At 66.8% G+C, this 17,416-nt stretch overlaps 1 protein-coding gene across 6 annotated transcripts; it reads left to right on the top strand.

Annotated features, from left to right (window-relative positions):
• The first annotated feature begins 8,192 nt into the window (after positions 1-8,192).
• On the top strand, positions 8,193-16,307 carry TNFRSF14 (TNF receptor superfamily member 14). Of its 6 annotated transcripts, none has more exons than XM_069479261.1 (9): positions 8,193-8,360; positions 8,810-8,956; positions 9,640-9,748; positions 10,177-10,302; positions 11,554-11,703; positions 11,824-11,914; positions 12,790-12,950; positions 13,932-13,945; positions 14,171-16,307. In XM_069479261.1, exons 1-9 carry the CDS (start codon positions 8,334-8,336, stop codon positions 14,285-14,287), a joined length of 942 nt encoding a protein of 313 aa, XP_069335362.1. In that variant the 5' UTR covers positions 8,193-8,333; the 3' UTR covers positions 14,288-16,307. The 6 variants fall into 6 exon arrangements, with proteins under 6 accessions (XP_069335362.1, XP_069335361.1, XP_069335365.1 ...); XM_069479260.1 differs by having other exon boundaries at positions 13,932-13,962; XM_069479262.1 differs by having other exon boundaries at positions 8,333-8,360; positions 8,784-8,956; positions 13,932-13,962.
• The last annotated feature ends 1,109 nt before the right edge of the window (positions 16,308-17,416 follow it).

Below are 17,416 nucleotides of genomic sequence, written 5' to 3'. Positions count from 1 at the left end.
CCTGTTCGTGCCGCTGCTCCTCTGTGCCGGGTGCCCGAGTCCCGCCCCCGCCCCACCAATAACTGGGGTTACCCCAGCTATTAGCGTGCCCCTCCTTGGGGGCAGGGCACCTCCCCAGCCGTCCCTCCACCCCACTCCCCATCACACAGTAGTGGCTTCATAAATGTGGCTACACACACCAGGGCCCAGTGCCTGGGGGGTCCTGGACTCGGGGTGAGGCCCAGCTGGCTAAGGGTCTCCCCTGCCCCATGGGGGGCAGAGACCCTCAGCCCAGAGCCACCGTCCTGCCTGCACAGGTGCCCGTCCGCCTGCCCAGGCCCATCTCGGGGCCTCTGGCCGGGGCCGGCTGGGGCTGGGAGCCCTGGCAGGGTCTTCTCTAGCCCTGGGCCTTCCTGGTCCCTTGGGAGTCGGTGAGACGCTGGCCGAGGATCCCAGCCAGCCCTCTGTCATCTCTCAGCCATGTCAGCCGCATATTGGGGGCCTCAGAGGAGCCTTCTCATTTGGGGGCAGACTGAGGCCTTGTGTCCAAGGCCCTCTGGGAGACACAGAGTGGCCAGCAGGAGAGAGCAGCCCCATCGGGAAGGCCCCGCATGACCCAGGCTCAGGACCCTCATCCCTCGAGGGTCCCAGCCGCTCCAGCAGGGAGGGAAGCTCCCTACCACTGCGGCACAGTCGGGGTCTCAGGGACGTGCAGTGTCTGAAGTCACCTCACGCAGGACCCGCCAGCTCAGGCTGCCACCCTCGGGCTGTTCTGCTCCTTGTTCAGAGGGGCCGGGATGCTCACGGGGTTCCCTCTCTCGGGGTGCACAGGGACGGTCTGGCCTGCTGGGCAGACAGCTGGCCGGCCCAGCTGAGCACCTGGCATGTCACCAGGCCTCCTGTCTGAACAAGGAGGGGGACCAGACCCCCCAAGGCTGCTCCTTCCTGGACCTTCCAGCGGAGGCCCAGGGGGACGGGCTCTGCCCCCTCAGCTCGTCCCGTCTTGGATGCTTGGCAAACCCGCTGCCCGGCTCCGCCGTGGCCGGGGTGGGTGGGGGAACGTGGGGGCCGACCCTGGAGCCAGACCGTGTGGTTCCCCCTCAGCGCTGCTGCCACCGTGTGGCCCTGGCAGCCCCCCTGCCTGCTCCACTGTCCCTGCCTCTTGGTAGCAGCGGTCACAGCTGGCACGCAGCAGGCATCCGATGACGGAGCAACTGAGTGTCCTCTCAGGGACACAGGTTGGCATGTCCTCCTTCCCCACCCTGGCCCCAGGTCCTAGAACGGAGCTCTACAAGCACCTGCTGACCGGCTGTGGGAGGTAGGGAGGGGGAAGCAGCCCCTGGACCTCACGGGCTCCCAGGCCACAGGGGGATCAGACAGTGTACCCCACGGACACCACCGGCAACAGCTCCAGGTGGGACGAGCAGGTACCTCGGAACCCTGACGCTGCTCCGTGAATGCTGGTGAGTGTTTGAGACGGTGAAGGCGTGAAGGCGTGAGTGAGCACAATGAACGAACGCCAGAGTGAAGGCGCGAGTGAGCGCAGGCGTCTGGAAGGCTCCGGGAGAGGGGCTGTCCCCCAGGGCGAGGATGGTGCTTTCTACAGTCAGCGTTGACGACATTGCCACACACCCACATGTGACTCGATCTCTTCTACATTTTCTTCCTAACATTAAATCCAATGGTCACTTTTTTAAATGACTCGTTTCTTCATATTGCTGCAGTATTATTTGATGCAAAGTGACACTTATTCTGTAGTATTCCTCAAATTCATTATGTGCATACATGACAATTTGTTTCTTCCATTTCCTTTTTTTTTTTTTTTTGGTAGAGAAGGGTCTTGCTATGCTGTCCAGGCTGGACTGGAACACCTGGGCTCAAGGGATCCTCCCACCTCTGCCTGCTGAGCGGCTGCCACTACAGGCCTGTCCACCCCACCCGGCCCACAATGATCGTGTTCACACACGCGGCAAAGTTGGGCAATCTTTTTATCTTCCATGATGACAGTTCTGGAAAAACCAGATCATGCTCCGCATTTTAGAACAGAAACTCGGTGTAGATCTGAAAGGCAGGCAGGAGCCATTGCCGCGGAGTTCCCCTTCCTCGGGGTTTCCTGTTTCTGGCTGACAGGCAGGTTGACACTCGTGACCCTGCCACCGAGGCTGCTGGCTAAGGGTTTTGTCCCCGCGTTTGCAGGCTCCTGAAGTGCACCACGCGCTCGGGCCGCAGCGCCGCCTTCGGTATTTGTTGCTCTTTCAGGGGACGTTTCTTGTGAGCTGCTTCACAGGACGTGTGAGGGTGACGCAGCAAGGTCCGGGTGCCGTCACCTGTGCTGCGTTTTGAACGTGTCCTCCACGATCTGCCTTCTGGAAACCTCGTCCCCAAAGCAACAGTGTCTCTGGGTGGGGGCTGTGACAGGGGACGGGCGGCCAGGCCTTGGCCCCTGCCTGGGCTGGTGCTGTCATCTGGGGACGGGGCTCCCCAGGAGTGGCACCCTGTGACGTCAGCGCCTCCTGCTCTCTCTCCCCTCCCCCTTCCCAGGGATGACGGAGCACGGCCGCTGTCACCAGACACGGCCCCGGACCGGGAGTCCCAGCCCACACGACTGTAAACGGGTCTCTGTTCTTGCTGAAGGGCCCGGACCCGGCTGTCCTGTGACCCCAGCCAACACCAGACTCAGACCACGCGTCCCCGTCGGTAGCGTCCGACGTGCGTGAGTCTGCGGGCAAGGACGTCCCCGCCCACACAGTCAGGAGACAAGACGCTCCACCAGCGCCAGGTCCCCCTGCCGTCCCTGTGGAACAGTCTGCTCGGACTCACTCTGTCTACACTGCGGTGAAATGCACATCACGCGAAACTCACCGTCTAAGCCGCTCAGAAGTGAGCGACTCAGGGGATGAAGCGCGCTCAGTGTCCCGGAAGCATCAGCACCACCGTCCCCAGAACGCTCTCATCCTCCAAGGAGAGCTCGGTGCCCACGGAGCAATAGCCCTTCCTGCCCCCGCGCCCGCACCCCCTTTCCACCTTCTGTCTCCAGGATGTGCCTGCGCCAGGCCCTGTGAGTGGAGCCACACTGTCCTTGTCCTCTGTGTCTGGCTTCTGTCACTGGGCAGAATGTCCCCAAGGGTCCCGCAGGTGGTAGCAGGTGTCCGCGCTGCTGCCTTCCCTTTGAGGGCTGAACGACCCCACCGTGTGCACGGCCCACACCTTGTGACCCCGTGTCCAGGACTCCGGGCTGCGTCGCCTTTTGCCCACTGGGACGAGGCTGCAGCGGGAACAGGCACACGCCCTGGAGGGGCCTAGGGCGGTGGCCTGGCTCACGTCTGAGCCCTGCAGGCCAGGACGAGAGTGGGGAGGGGCAGCCGGGGGCGGGGCCCGGCCCCAGGCTGCTGGCTGCTCCCCTCTGTGGGAACCGCAGGGTCCCTGGGGCTCCCTGGTGGCCCGGCCTTCACCGGGCAGGGGATGTTCACACGCTCCTGCACCAGCCCTGTCGGGTCAAAGGGAAACCTACCGGCCCCGAAACCTCAAAGGGTGCAGAGAGAGTCAGTGCAAACTGAAAGTGGTTTGGCCTCTCCGTCCACCCAGGAGCACCTGCAGGAGGGAGCCCCGCCCACCTCGCAGCCCGAGGGAGGAGCCCACGCCGCGTCCTCCCCCAGCAGCCAGGGCCCCTGGCAGGCGCCCAATGCAGGAAGCCGGGCTGAGGGTCCTCACGGGGAGAGGGAAGCCCCTGCGTGGACGCGGCGTCACAGTGACACCCAGGGAGGATCACTGGGGGGCTGGGGCTGTGCTGGGGGACTGGGGGTGTTGGGGGAGGGGGCTGTGCTCCGGGTCGGGTGCTGTCAGGGTGGCAGTGTCACACGGGGCACCAAGCTCCACTGCTCAGAGGCAGAAGAAGGAAGCGAGAGGAATGCTGGGGCTGGAGGGGCGGCTGCCCCTGACCCCGCCGGGCGGGGCTTTCTGGGGACCAGGGCGTGTGTGTGTCTAGTCTGGGGTTAGACCCATTCTCGGCGGGTCCCTGTGGACCTGGAGTTGTGGGACCTGGGTCACAGTCACCAGCAGGGCGCCGATGGGCTGGTGGGGCCAGGGTCTCCCAGCTGCCAGGACTGCCTTCCTCCCCCAGGTGTGCAGCGGGCACCTGCCCAGCCCGCTCCGTGCCCTCTGCAGGTGCTGGGGACGTGGACAGAGTGGAGACAAAGGCCCCGACCTCAGGGAACCTGCACTAGGGTTGGGACAGATCACATGTTGAGTCCTAACCCCCAGGGACCCGTATTTGGGGAGGGGCCTCAGGGGGCCAATAAGGATGAGGGAAGGCCGGGCGCGGTGGCTGACGCCTGTAATCCTAGCACTCTGGGAGGCCGAGGCGGGTGGATCGCTCAAGGTCAGGAGTTCGAGACCAGCCTGAGCAAGAGCGAGACCCCGTCTCTACTAAAAATAGAAAGAAATTATCTGGCCAACTAAAATATATATAGAAAAAATTAGCCGGGCATGGTGGCGCATGCCTGTAGTCCCAGCTACTCAGGAGGCTGAGGCAGGAGGATCGCTTAAGCCCAGGAGTTTGAGGTTGCTGTGAGCTAGGCTGACGCCATGGCACTCTAGCCTGGGCAACAGAGCGACACTCTGTCTCAAAAAAAAAAAATAAGGATGAGGGAGGTCACGGGGCGGCGCCCCCGAACGTGACCAGTGTGCCCCCGACAAGGGGAAGGGACCCCAGGCCCTCCGGCGGTGCCCACACAGGAAGGGGCGAGGGCACCAGGGAAGGCGCCCCGGCAGGAAGCACCCTGAGGCCCCGACCTCTGGCCTCCAGCCTGGTGGGAACCGACCTGCATTGGCTGAGCCACCCGGTCGCGGCACTTGTCACCGCAGCCCGAGCGGACGGACACGGGATGCAGCCAGGGAGAGGAGGCAGCCTGCACACGCACACACGTGCACGCACAGACGGGAAAACACGTGTCGCGGGGAGGGGCCGCAAGACCTTGAGGAAGTGAAGGCCGGGCCTGAGGGCCCGGAGGGCTGGGGTTGCTGGAGCCCGCGGCGGGGCGGCGGGGACGGCCCCTGCTCACACTGTGGTGGGACGGGCCCGCACAGGGCAGCCGTGGCAGGAGCCGGACCAGGCCACGTGGGAGCCAATGTCCTCGGCGGGCTGAGCAGGGCAGGGCTGGCCCCCGGGGGCTCGGGGGCGGGGCCAGGCCCCCTGAGTCGGCAGCCGCAGCTGCAGCCCTCTGGTGTCTGTGGTGCGGCCCACCCGAGGCGAGGGCACCTGCCGGATGGTGTGTGACCAGTTCCCACGTAGCAGAGCATCCGCTCTGTGGAGGCCTCGTGACGTGTGACAAAGCACACCCAGTGTCAGCCTGCAAGTCGCTGCTTTCAAGAAACGCGTGCGCACGTAGGCCCACCCCGCTCTTGGCGGGAGACATTTCCGTCACCTCAAAGGCTTTAATAGCCTGAGTCGTGTCCCCCAAACGCACAGGGCGAAACCATAACCCCCCATGGGACTGTGTTTGGAGACGGGGTCTTGGAATCAGTGACTAAGGTCAAGGGGTCACGGGGGTGGGCTGTGTCCAGTGGGACTGGTGTCCTGGAAGAAGAGGTGACCAGGACAGACGCCCACAGGGGAGGGTTAGGGTTAGAAGGGGCGTCTGCAAGCCCAGGAGAGGGGCCTCCGGGGGAATCGGGCGGCACCTGGACCCCAGACTCGGCCCCCGCACTGTGGGAACCTTCCCGTCATTGTGCCGCCCAGGCTGGGCTGTGCCGTCCCCGCAGCCCCACGAACTCACACCACGCGGCGCACTTCCCGTTTCGTGTTCCGTAAAGCTCCATTAGGTTCTTTTCGTCCCTTCCGCTTCTCTCACCGTCTTTCCACTCTATTTAAAGTGTGTTTTCTTCATTGTCCAGGGCCCACGGCCGATCATCCCATCAGCCGTCCCTGTGGGTCCCCTTCCACTGCCTCCTGGCCCCTTCCCTGCCCTGTCCTGCTTCTCCGCGAGTCAGTAATTTTGCGTTCGATGCCGGGCGTCCTGTCGGGACTGTTCTGCTCATCTGGGCTGTGTGGTTTGGGTCTCCCTCGAGAGTCGCTGTCCTTAGTTCTGGCATGGAGTTAACCGCTTGTTCCCTCTGTCCTCTTGTGGTAGCCTCGCAGCCTGGCTGAGCAGGGCCAGGGTGGCCTTCGCTCTGGGACAAGGTGGCCCCTCTGAGGACTGGCCTTCCTGAGTGTGCACGGCCGCCAGCACCAGCAGGGCCTCCGCACGCTGTTGCCCAGAGCCCGGGCGTCTCCCTGCCCCGGGAGTCCCGGGAACATCCACCTCCCAGTCCGAGTGGCCCTCAGCCAGCGGGGGAGTCTTGTCCTGCAGGTGCTTGGCGGGCGATTCGGCAGAGACTCGAGGGGACCCTTCTGCAGAATTTGCGGTGTCTCGGCCTGCGGCCTCCTGCACTGGGCCTGCGGCCTCCCCGCCCAAGCACTCCGGAGCCCTGGCCTCCTGCTCCCGACCCGGCCGGACCGCCGCGGTCTGCCTGGACCCCTGTGCCTGCTCTGCCGCCCTGAATGTGCCCACAGGACACGGCTGGGATGCCGTGAATTTCAGGGGATCCCTTCTCTCTGGCGGGGATCCCGGTTCCCTATGGCTCAGTCCCGAGAGCGGCTGCCCCTGCGTCTCAGCGTCTGGTGTTTCCGGCCGGGGCTAAGTCCGGGCTGTGCTGCTCCACGGCGGCTGGAAGCAGAAGTGGCCGGTTCCCTTCTGAGGGACACTTAGGCTGTGTCCCAGGCTCTGTGTCCTGTCCAGGCTGCCAGGAGCACTCCACACACGCGTGTCCTGCCCGGGAGGACTGTGTGCGCCTGCACCAAACGGGGCAGCGACTCACAGCGTGTGACACTCGCCCTGCAGTCGCCCCTGGAAAGCCGCCCTTGTGCGTGGCCCCTCGCACGCAGTGTCCCTGTGCTCACATTTCCTCCGGCCCGGGACGGGAAAGGGGAGATGGTGTCAGGGGTTTCCAGACAGGCCCCTGGAGACTCTCCCACCAGGGAGGCCGGTGTGGGGCTGCCACAGCAGGGGGCACAGGGCCCCGGGAGCCCAGGCTGGGGTGTGTGGAGGGCAGCCAGGTGATGGGGCGGGACTCTGGGTGGGCCTCCCACAAACCTTGAGGTGGGATGCGGGTGTGGTGGGGGAGGGGCTGAGCCAGCCAGGGACACCCCAGTGGAGCTGAGGCTCCCTCTTCCCTGTGGGTAAGTCTGGGCCTGGCCATGCCTCAGTTTGCCCACTTGCTAGGGTGGGGTGGAGGAGATGACCCTGAGGGTGTGTCTGTGGGGAGTGTTGGGCTGGGAGCCGGGCGTGGGTGAGTAGTGGGGCGCACCAGGCCTAGGGGCTGCCCCTCAGCGGAGTCCTCTGCCCCCACCTGGAGGGCCTCCTCGGCTGGGAGGCAGCGTGCGGGGCGGGCAGTCCCGGCCCCCGGCCCCCGGCCCCCTGCCTTCCCAGGCACCTGCGAGCCACGGGGTTTCTGCAGCACTCCCCAGGGCACAGCGAGTAGGGGGAGGGTGCAGGGGACGCCCCGTCCTCTTCCTTGGAAACCCCCACGTAGCTCTGTGGGCGGGGGACCCTCAGGAGGGGCACTCAGGGCAGGGGGCATGGTGGAGTGGGCAGGGATGTGGGGACCCTGGTGCCACCTGGAACCCCCGCTGCAGAGCGTTGTGTTCTGGGCACTGGGGTCGTGTTCCTGGGGATGCTGGTCAGCAGTGGGCCTGCCTCTGGCGCTGGGGACACTTTGGCCCAGCAGGACAGCACCACCCACCCCAACCTGCATAACGTCACCCCTTCCTTGTCCCTTCCCCAGGGCACCCCCGGGAGTCCAATTAGGCAGTGACCATGGCCACGGTGGTGGCTGTGGCCAGTGCCACCCACAGTGACCCCTGCCAGGGGATGGTCCAGCCAGGGACGTGGGGCAACCCTGGCTGAGCCCGAGGGCCTGGGGACTTCCTAGCGGGGGTCACTGTCCCCTGGGCCCTGCTGCTCTTCCCCTGCAGACCAGGGTGGGCAGGGTCCCACTGCCACGTCCAGCAGAGGCCACTGAGCCCCGCTGGGCCGGACCCTGGGGAAGGACTGCTGTTCCGGGTCAGGCCTGGGCGGGGCGTCCAGCAGGTGGCCCACTGGGGGGGCGGCTCCTAGGTGTGGCTAGGGCTCCCCTTGGGGCTGATCAGGACCTGCCCAGGGCCTGGGACACGCAGTGGGGGCGGGGTCTGCCCAGTGTGGAGCAGTGGAAGGAGGCCAGGAGCCACACACGGGACAGGATGTGACTGGGAGACGTGCCGGGGGCGCCCACCTGACGCCTCCCCCTCGGCCTCCAGGGGCTGGCGGGCTCCCCCAGGCATGCCCACGCCTGTCTGCAGGGCCCAGGTGTGGGGTCGTCCCCACAACCCCGGCTGGCCCCGCCCCCCGCTCTGAGGGGAGGGCTGTGGGGGAGGCAGCGGGGTTGGGGGAGCCCCGGAGTCTGGGGCTCAGGCCTCGGTCAGCCCCTGCTGCTTTCCGAGCCCACAGCACCTGCGGCAGTTGTGCAGTGCAGAGCAAGCCGGGCAGAGGCGGATGCACTGTGGGAGCCTCACTCCTATAGAAAACCCAGAGGAGGCTGTGGGGGGCGAGGGGCGTGGGGGGGGGGGGGCCGCACGGGAGGGAGGGAGAAAGGGAGGGAGGGTCTCCCTGCTGGGGCCCCTCCTGGCATGGCCCCGCGTGCTCCGCCAGCTCCTGTCCCCAGTGCTGCCGCCTGCCCCCGCCCCCCCTGCAGTCTGGGTGCTGAAGTTTCTCTTTCCTTTTCTCTTTTAGCGGAAGGTGCCTCTGTGGCCGTCAAGGCCCCTGCTGCAGCTCGTCCCGCTGGCTGGCGGGGTCCTGGGCCGGCCGCCAGGGCCGGGGGCGTCCTGATGAGGAACACGGAACCTCCTTGGGGCCGGGGGGCACCCTCCAGGAGACAGGCACCCAAAGCTGACGTCTTGCGGCTGGTGAGCCCCTGCCTCTGGCTGTCGGCCCCGGGACTCCTGTGGACTCTGCTCCCCCTGGCCCCCTCCCCCGCACCCCTGCTCCCAGCGAGCTCCCCTCCCCCAGGCCCTGCCCTGGGCCCGATTCCCAGCTCCCTCACTGACCCAGTTCCTTCCTACCCCAGCACTGTCCTGTCCTCACCATGGGGGGCGGGGGTCCGGAAGGGGAGCCACAGCCCCACCCAGCAGACCTCCTTGGGGGTCCCTCCCCTCCCCAGCCAAGGGCAGCTGGTGGCCCCCACGGCAGCAGGAGGGTGCTTCTGGGCCAGGTGCGCTAGGGGAGCCCCGTCTCTGAAGGGGCCCTGGAGCAGGTGGCTAGCCTGCTCCAAGCCCTGAGCTGGTGATAAGCTCCGTGTTTGCACATAGGATCAGGTCCAAGGTCGGGGCGGGCGGGAGCACCCTGTAGCCAGGCTGGGCTCCTGCCTGCCGCCAGGGAGCCCCACACTGCCAGGCCGTCCACCCTGTCCCCTAGCAGGGCCATGCTCACCCCAGGGGCCTGGCCAGCCTGTCTCCTCGCCCAGGCCCGTGAGCCCCTGAGCCTCCCCACTGCACAGAGGAGAAACCGACGCCTCGGGGCCATGCCTGGGCAGAGCCCCCGAGTCAGCCAGGGCAGCTCCTCCTGGCCAACGCCTGTCCTGGCCCCTCAGGCGCTGTATCTCCTCTTCCTGGGGTCCCCCCGCTGTGCCCCAGCCCTGCCGTCCTGCAAAGAGGAGGAGTACCCAGTGGGCAGCGAGTGTTGCCCCAAGTGCAGCCCAGGTAGGCGCAGCCTGGGAGGGGCCGGCTCCACGGGACCCCTTTGGAGGGGCCAGCACTGGGGGCCAAGGGCAGACACTCTCGTCCCCTCCCTGCCCTGGTACTGGAGCCCCGTCTGTTCTCTGTCCCCACCACCATGGGTGGCATGAAGCCCCGGGCCCAGGGTCACGGACGGTGGGGATGTGACACTGGTGGGCCCATCACAACCAGAGCCAGGCCTGGGGTACCAGGGGCCCCACATTCTTCCAGAACTTTCCAACTCCCCCAAAGCAGGCTCACTCGTGGAAGGCAGCTGGGGCTGATGTGCCCCGTGGCAGCAGCCCAGGTGCCCCTTGAGTCCCCGTGGCCGGCGGTCTACCTGCTGGGGCGGGAGGGGCCGTGGGCTCCTGCGGGGCGTCTGCGTGCTGAGCGCTGCGACGTCTGGGCTGCAGGTTACCACGTGAGGCAGGCCTGCGGGGAGCTGACGGGCACCGTGTGCGTGCCCTGCCCCCCGAGGACCTACACCGCCCACCACAACGGCCTGAGCGAGTGTCTGCCGTGCCGCGTGTGCGACCCAGGTACGAGGGCCGACCCCGCCAGCACCACCTCAGCTGAGCACCCGGCGGGCCCGGCCCAGCCCATCTCCATGGGGCTCCCTGCAAGGGCCCCCTTCTGTCATTTGTCACCTGGGCCTTCCCAAGTTCAGCACCTGGCCATCGGCCCTGCTGCCAGCCCTGTCCCAGGAGAGCCGGGTCTCCAGGCACCGCGTCAGGTGTGTGGTCAGCGTTAGCCTGTCCCGCGAGGGAGGGCAGGGACTGCCGTCTTACAGACGGGCAGGCTGAGGCCCAGCCACCCAGCGGCAGAGCCGGACGACCCCATCCCTGTCTCTGGCCCCTCCTCCTCCCGTGGCTGCAGACTCAGGACAGTGGGGGAGGCAGGGGGCTGGGAGGGAGGGGACCCAGATTAGACAGAAGACAGGCCCAGAACCCCAGCCCCCACCAGTGGCCGGCCTTGGATAACCTGGGCCGGGGCTCAGCCGCAGGAAGTGCTCCGTGGAGGGCCAGGCAGGACCAGGGCCGACGGCACACCTGGGGCCAGCACCTGGGGGCAGGCGGGCTGAGGAGGAAGGCCAGAGACAAGGAGGCCGGAGTGCTCTGGGGGCACATGTAGGTTGGGATTGGGGGCCCACACCTCCACCTGCACCCACAGTTCCTGCTGCCCCAACCTTGAGAAAGCATCTGTCTACCTGGGCTCAGGTGTGGGGCACAGACGCAGCTGAGGCAGGGCCCAGGGCCAGGCGCAGGCTCTTGCCACGGCTGCGTCTGCCATCCGAGTGGCCTGTCTCACATAGAGGGGGAGCCCATCTGAGGGGGGTGTCCAGGGGCAGGCGCACCTGGGGCTGGGACCTGTCCCCCACATGCCCCGCAGCTGACACTGCAGCTCTCAGTGTCCTTCCCGGCCAGTTTGGGCAGAAGGCCAGCTTCCCCGGGAGGCCCGGCTCCCTGTCAAGGAGCCCCTCCTAGGACCCCCTGAGGCCCTTGTCCCGCCTGCTGCTGCTCTGCCTTGAAGCCCTTTGGGACTCAGACCCCAGTCTGGCACCTCTGGGCACCGTATTTGTCTGAGCTGCGGGTGCAGGGTCCCTAAGGGCAGAGTCTGGGGCCCAGACACTCAGACGAGCCGGCCTCAAGGCTGGACTGAGTCCCCGTCCCCTCCCAGGCCCCAGGCAGGAGCCCCCATGCCCCCGGGTGCTCAGCCCCTCCCAGGACGGGGCCTCACCCCTGCCCACGGCACCCTGGACGCTGCTCTCAGGCCCGTCTCTTGGACCCCAGCCATGGGCCTGGTCACCAGGCAAAACTGCTCCAGGACGGAAAACACCCTGTGTGGCTGCAGCCCAGGCCACTTCTGCGAGGATGGTGACCACTGCGCTGCGTGCCGGTCCCACACCTTGTGCCGCCCAGGTCAGAGGGTACAGCAGAGAGGTGAGCCGGCAGGTGGCGATGCCCACCCCAGAGTCCCCTGACCCAGTGCCCCCGCCTGACCCCAGCCCCCTCCCAGCCTCGTGCCCGAGGCCGCCCCTGACCGCCGCCTCCATTTCTCAGGCACGGAGAGGCAGGACACAGTGTGCCAGGACTGTCCCCCGAGGACCTTCTCTCCCAGCGGGAGCCTGGAGGAATGTCAGCCCTGGACCCAGTAGGTGACCCCAGGGTGGCCTCAGCCCGTGCCCTGGCAGGGCCTCCCTGCTGCTCCCACGGGCGTGACCGTAGGCCCCACCCTGGGCGGCACCGCAGTCACGTGCCAGCTGCCGGGAGGGCCTGGGGGTGCAGCCTGTGTCCCGCAGATAACACGGTGCACTGGCCGCCACGGCACGGCAGATCTGGGCTTCCTGGAGGCCCAGGGAGGACGTCACCAGGAGCAGCCCCAGAGGGGTGCTGCCAGCTCCCCTGTCCCCGCTGTTGGGGCTGCGGGAGGGCGCCCTGGGCTTCTGGGGGTGGGGGGAGGCTGTCAGGTGTGGTTCCCAAAGTGAGGCCCCCGCTCCTCCCGTGGCAGGACCCCTTCCAATGCTGATCCTGGACCCCAGAGCTGACCTGGGACCTCACGGCCCCTGGGGTGGGCCAGGGGTGGCTGCCCCGGGGAGGGGTGCCCAGGCCCCTCCGTCCTGCTCTGCCCTCCGGGTCCTGTCCCCCCAGCTCTGGCCCATCCGCCTCTGGCCCTGGCTCTGTGTCCTCCCCAGCCTGCTCTCCCTCTGCCCTCTGTCCTCCCCACGCTGACCTCTCCCTGCCTGGGATCTCTGGAGCCCTGGCTGCCCCCTCCCCCCTCTTTGCCGTCTGTCTGCCCTGCCCTGGCCTCTCCCTCTTTCCCTCCTCCACACTCCCTCTCTGCCTCTCTGCCTCTCCCCATAGTGGCACTTGGGAAAGCCAACAGACCTGAGGTCACATCCCAGAGCTGCCAACCAGCCCAGCCTCCCTGGGCCCTGCGAGCCGGGGACGCCCGGGGCTGCGCGAGCATCGGGCCCCTCACGGTGCCCGCACCGCTGCCACCCGGGCTCCGTGGCTGCTCTCACACAGGTGCAGCGGCTGGCTTAGGACACAGACACAACCTGGGACCAGCAGCTCAGATGTCACCTGCTCCTCGAAGATGCCGGTGGTCCTTGGGTGCCTCGTTGCTGTTGTTTTCATCCCCCTTGGCCTGGTGATGGTCTACGTGTGGAGAAGAGCAAACACCAGGGGTGAGCGAGTCCGTCCGCTCCTTTCGGACTGGTGTCCCGGGCGTCTCATCTCCAAGCCCTTCCGTCCTGTCCCTCCAAACCTGGGGAGGGGGCCCTCTCAGCGGCTGCTATAGGCCTGGGGGGCTTCCTGCTGTGCCCAGAGCCCGGGTGTCAGGTGTCCTCCCTGGGGGCTGAAGAGAAGGTGGGTCCCCCGACCAAGGAGCCCTCTGCCACCCCTGCCCGTCAGTGCTGTGGACCCCGAGGGCCCACCTGCTTGCGGGGCCGGGGGGCACAGGGCTGGCTGTGCTACCGAGAGCAGGCCCGACAGCCAGCCTGCCACGGACGGGGCCGCATTCCCACTGAGAAGACTGAGGTCACTCGGTCCTTTACTCCTGTGCCCACTTAACCGCCCTGCTCAGGGCACCTCGGCCATGCCACAGCCCTGGCACCCGGGTCCCAGCTGTGAAGACCCAGCTCCGGCTCTGGGGAGCCCCGTGTATGCCCATGGGGGCAGGCTCTGTGCACAGAGACCGTGAGGGGAGGTCACCACACTCCCCCGCCCAGCGTCAGCACGTCCCCCCGTGTCCTCACTGTGGGCCCCTGCATGTGGGCAGCTCTTGGGGTCTCCGACACTGGCACAGCCCGAGGTGGCCCCATCCCCGTCTCACCCTGAGTCTGGGGCACCTGCTCCCTGGGGATCCCCGTCTGCAGAGTGCCCACCCCTCCCTGGAGCAAGGTTGTAGAGTGAGTTACCCACTCGGGGAGTGGCAGCTGGGAGGGACACCAGGGTCTCCTCAGCTGTCCTGGGCCCCCTCGGGGACAGGCTGGGCTGGGAGCCCCGACCACAAGTGGTTTCACCTTGTGTCAGAGAGGGTCAGTCTCTCGGGGAAGGCCACACAGGGAGAAGCCAGGAGTGTGTGGGTCCCGCCCCATCACTGTGGACCTGTGTCCCTGGCCAGGCACTCAGGTCCCTCCCCTAACCTGTGTGTCTCTGCATTGCAGGCGCCGTGGCCAAGGTAATGGTCTCCCCCAGGTATCGTTCCTCGTCCTCTGTCTCCCCTCCCCCCTGGGGTGGGTGTTGCTGGGGTGCACGGGGGCGCCCAGCTCCGAGAGCGGCCTGAGTCCTCAGCATGCAGCCGAGCTGCCACGGGAGAGAACGCGGCCCCTCCCACGAGAAGCCGGAGGCAGTGGGGGGGAGGCAGCCTCGGATGGCCGGTCTTCACGCTGCCTTCGCCCTGCAGCAGGAGGCACAGGACACTGAGGGCGAAGCCACGGTCCTGCCCATTCTGCCGGACGTCACCACGGTGGCCGTGGAGGAGACGACACCCGAGTTCACAGGGAGGGACCCGAACCGCTGATCCACAGGCTCCAGGACCTCTGCGGCATCTCAGCAGCTGCTGAGGCCTGACTTCCATCTCCCTGCCCCAATGGGGTCCGGCTCCAGCCTGCAGGACGCGGTGCGCTGTCGCTGTCGGGCTGTGGCTGCCGTGCACACCAGGCACCACAACGCTTGCCGGCCGGCCCGGGAGCGCCCAGCGCCGGCTCGCTGCTTTCGTGAATCCCGCCAGGCTCCCTGCGGCTGACGCATGCCGAGGGGCGGGGACACTACCTCACGGGCGGAGCGGGCGGGCTTGGCCGTGAGTGTGGCATTAAATGAACACGTTGTTGTTTGAGGGTTTTTCTAACTTGGATTTGTGTCCAGCTCCTTGTCGGTGTTTATCGTGAAAGTCCGTCTCCGGGAGACCCTGTGAGACCAGCAAGGCCCTGGCGCTCAACACGCTTTTGTCTGTCGACTGTTCTTCCCCGCGCGGTGACCACGGTGACGTGTGCCCGGCGCCACGCGGGGGTCATCGCTGTAGGATTTCACGGGGGACGGTGAGGACGGCACACCGCGAGCTGTGGCAGGCAGACACAGATGCACTCAGGGTGCTCCCGCAGACACGGCCGCACCGTTCTCCTCCACCCCCGCCCATGTGACCCCTCCCCGACAGAAGCCTGCTCCCTCCACCCGGAGCACTTTCCCTCGGGGCTCCTGGAGGACGCAGAGTCCTCCCAGGGTTGTATGAGAATGCTGGGCCCACGGGGGTGCGGCGCGTGGGTGCAGGTCCTTTTCTCTGTGGCTTTAGGCTCTGTGGTCCAAACGCTGTGGACAGTGACACGGGTTAGTTTTTCCTTCATCTCTTTTCAGCATGGTGCTTTGTCCGTTTGAAATAGCGTTTTGCTCGTTATCTGAGCATGGATCCTGGTGTGCAGTGCTGTGTGCGCCCCTGTCCACTCTCTGTCATCCGTCTGACGTATCTGTCTACCTATTTGCTTCCTAGTCTGTGGCCCCCCGGCAAAGGGCTCAGATGTCCGTGTTAGTGGTCTGGACGTGGCAACGACAGGGCAGAGATGGGCAGACTGGTGACTGCGCTGTCCTCAGAAACCCGTCCTCAGTAAGCGAGTGGGCGACCGACAAGAACTCGTGGACGGGGACGGTGTCAATACCCTACGGCGTGGGCACCAGGACAAGGTCCACAGCATGAAGGGCTCAGTCCACCAGGAGGTCACGCCAGACTCACACGTGCACTCGCCCCGGACACCCAGCCAGCCGGAGGAGGGCCGGCCCTGCGTGTGGTCATGGCTGGGGCTGTGCCGCTGCTCTCGGCACGGACGGAGCCGGCAGGAGGAGACCAGCAGGGAGACAGGAGGCCTGAGCTGCACGTTCAACCCACTTGCTGTGTTCCGTTGGCGCTTGCAGAACACTCCGCCCAGACACGGACACGAGCCCTGCACACGTGCTCTCAGGCGTCCCGGCCGGAGGCCGTGCTGGACGCCAACATGTCTCCAGGAACTGAAGAGCTCGGGGAGTGTGTGTGGGGGCAGGGTGCTCCTCAGGTAGCCTCTGGGCCCCCAACCGTTCATGCCACCTGAGGCTGCTGGGAGGCCCTGGAGTGTGTCCCCTGTGCCCCCTGGGCCTGTCCCAGGGGTCCCCGGAGCGAGAGTACTTATGGCCACAGCGACCTGGCCCCATGCAAGGTGCACTTGGGGTCCTCCAGGGGCCCCTCCTTTTTGCAACCTGGCAGGACACACAGGACGCCGCGATGTGATTGGGACGTGTTGACGTCGGGAGGCTCCTCACCCGGGCAGCCGGCAGGCCAGGGCCAGCCAACGCCTGGGGAGCAGAGCTCACCTGGTGGGTGCTGTTTACACGGACCAACCCGTGCAGACCCCCATGGGGCTGACACTCCAGGACAGCGTCGCTCTGCCCCAGTCGGCCCAGGGCCCACCCCAGGCCAGCAGGCACAGCCCTGCACCCAGGGCCGGTGAAATGGTTCAGTCCTAACACGCTCACCCCGCCTCGCCCAGCCTTTCCTGAGGAAACCACAATAAACCGCAGAAAACCGTGACGCCATCTCACAACCCTTGGCATTGAGTCACCTCCCGGTGTGGAAACAGGGGCCCTGCCGACCGGTCCCTGGGCAGGCCCTCTCCCAGGGCTGTGTCTCTGGAGACGCAGGCCTTGCGTGGGGACGCGGCCGAGCGGTGCCAGCTGCCGGCATCCATTGCATCACCTGCTGCAGCGGGATCTGCAGGACTCGGCCCTGCTCTCCAGGTGGGGCAGTGGAGGCTGGGGACAGAAGACAAGGACCAGGGGACAGGGAGGGCTGCATGCTGAGAGGAGGGTCGGGGCCTGCCCGGGGCAGCCTGGGACTTCCCACAGTGTAGGCGCCGCTGGAAAGCCCAGCCTGCCCTCGGAGCAGCTCGCGGCCGAGGCCCGGGCCGCCGGTGCCAACTGGCCGTCCCCTCCAAGCTGCAGGCTGGGCGAACAGCTACCGTCTTGGACATGTTGGGGCCCCTCATGCTCTGAGCACCCCGCAGCCCGGCTCTCTCTCCCTCCTGGTCCTCTGGCGCTCCCCCGGCCTTGCCCCAGGCTCTGTGCCCTGCGCCAGGCTCTGTGCCCTGCCCCAGGCTGCCCACCCACCCCAGCGCCAGTCATCACCCCTCTCTGTCCCAGCCTCGCCCGCAGCCTTTGGCCCCACGTCTTCCAGGCTCCTTGGCATCCCAGAGCTCACACTCGCCATCCAGGTCCTGCAGTAACAGTGACACTCGACCCCCACAGGCCCTGGGCTGGGCACCCCCTACCCTCCTGGAGAGGGGAGCTCCCTTCACCCTCACAGGAGCCGAGGTCAGAGCACTCCTGACCCTCAGGACCACCGGGATGCACCCTCCTGGTGAGGAAACCGAGGCACACAGCCTGGGCCCAGGCCAGGGCCACGACCTCAGGAGGAGCAAAGGGGGCTTGGCCCTAAGAGTGAGGGAGGGGGCTGGGCATCCGCTCCAGGGGGCTCTGCAAACCACTGCACACCAGCCCCTCTGGCCTGGTTCAGTGGATGAACAGACCCGGCCCTGGGGAAGGGACTGGGACCCAGGAAGAGCCACAAGTCACTGCACCTCGGAAGCCTCTGGGAGCTTCGGGGCTCCTGGGCTCCACAGCCGGGGAAGCA

Source organism: Eulemur rufifrons, chromosome 8 (assembly GCF_041146395.1).
Source record: "Eulemur rufifrons isolate Redbay chromosome 8, OSU_ERuf_1, whole genome shotgun sequence".
In the NCBI taxonomy this organism is placed as follows: Eukaryota; Metazoa; Chordata; class Mammalia; order Primates; family Lemuridae; genus Eulemur; species Eulemur rufifrons.
This window is presented reverse-complemented; position numbering and strand designations above follow the sequence as displayed.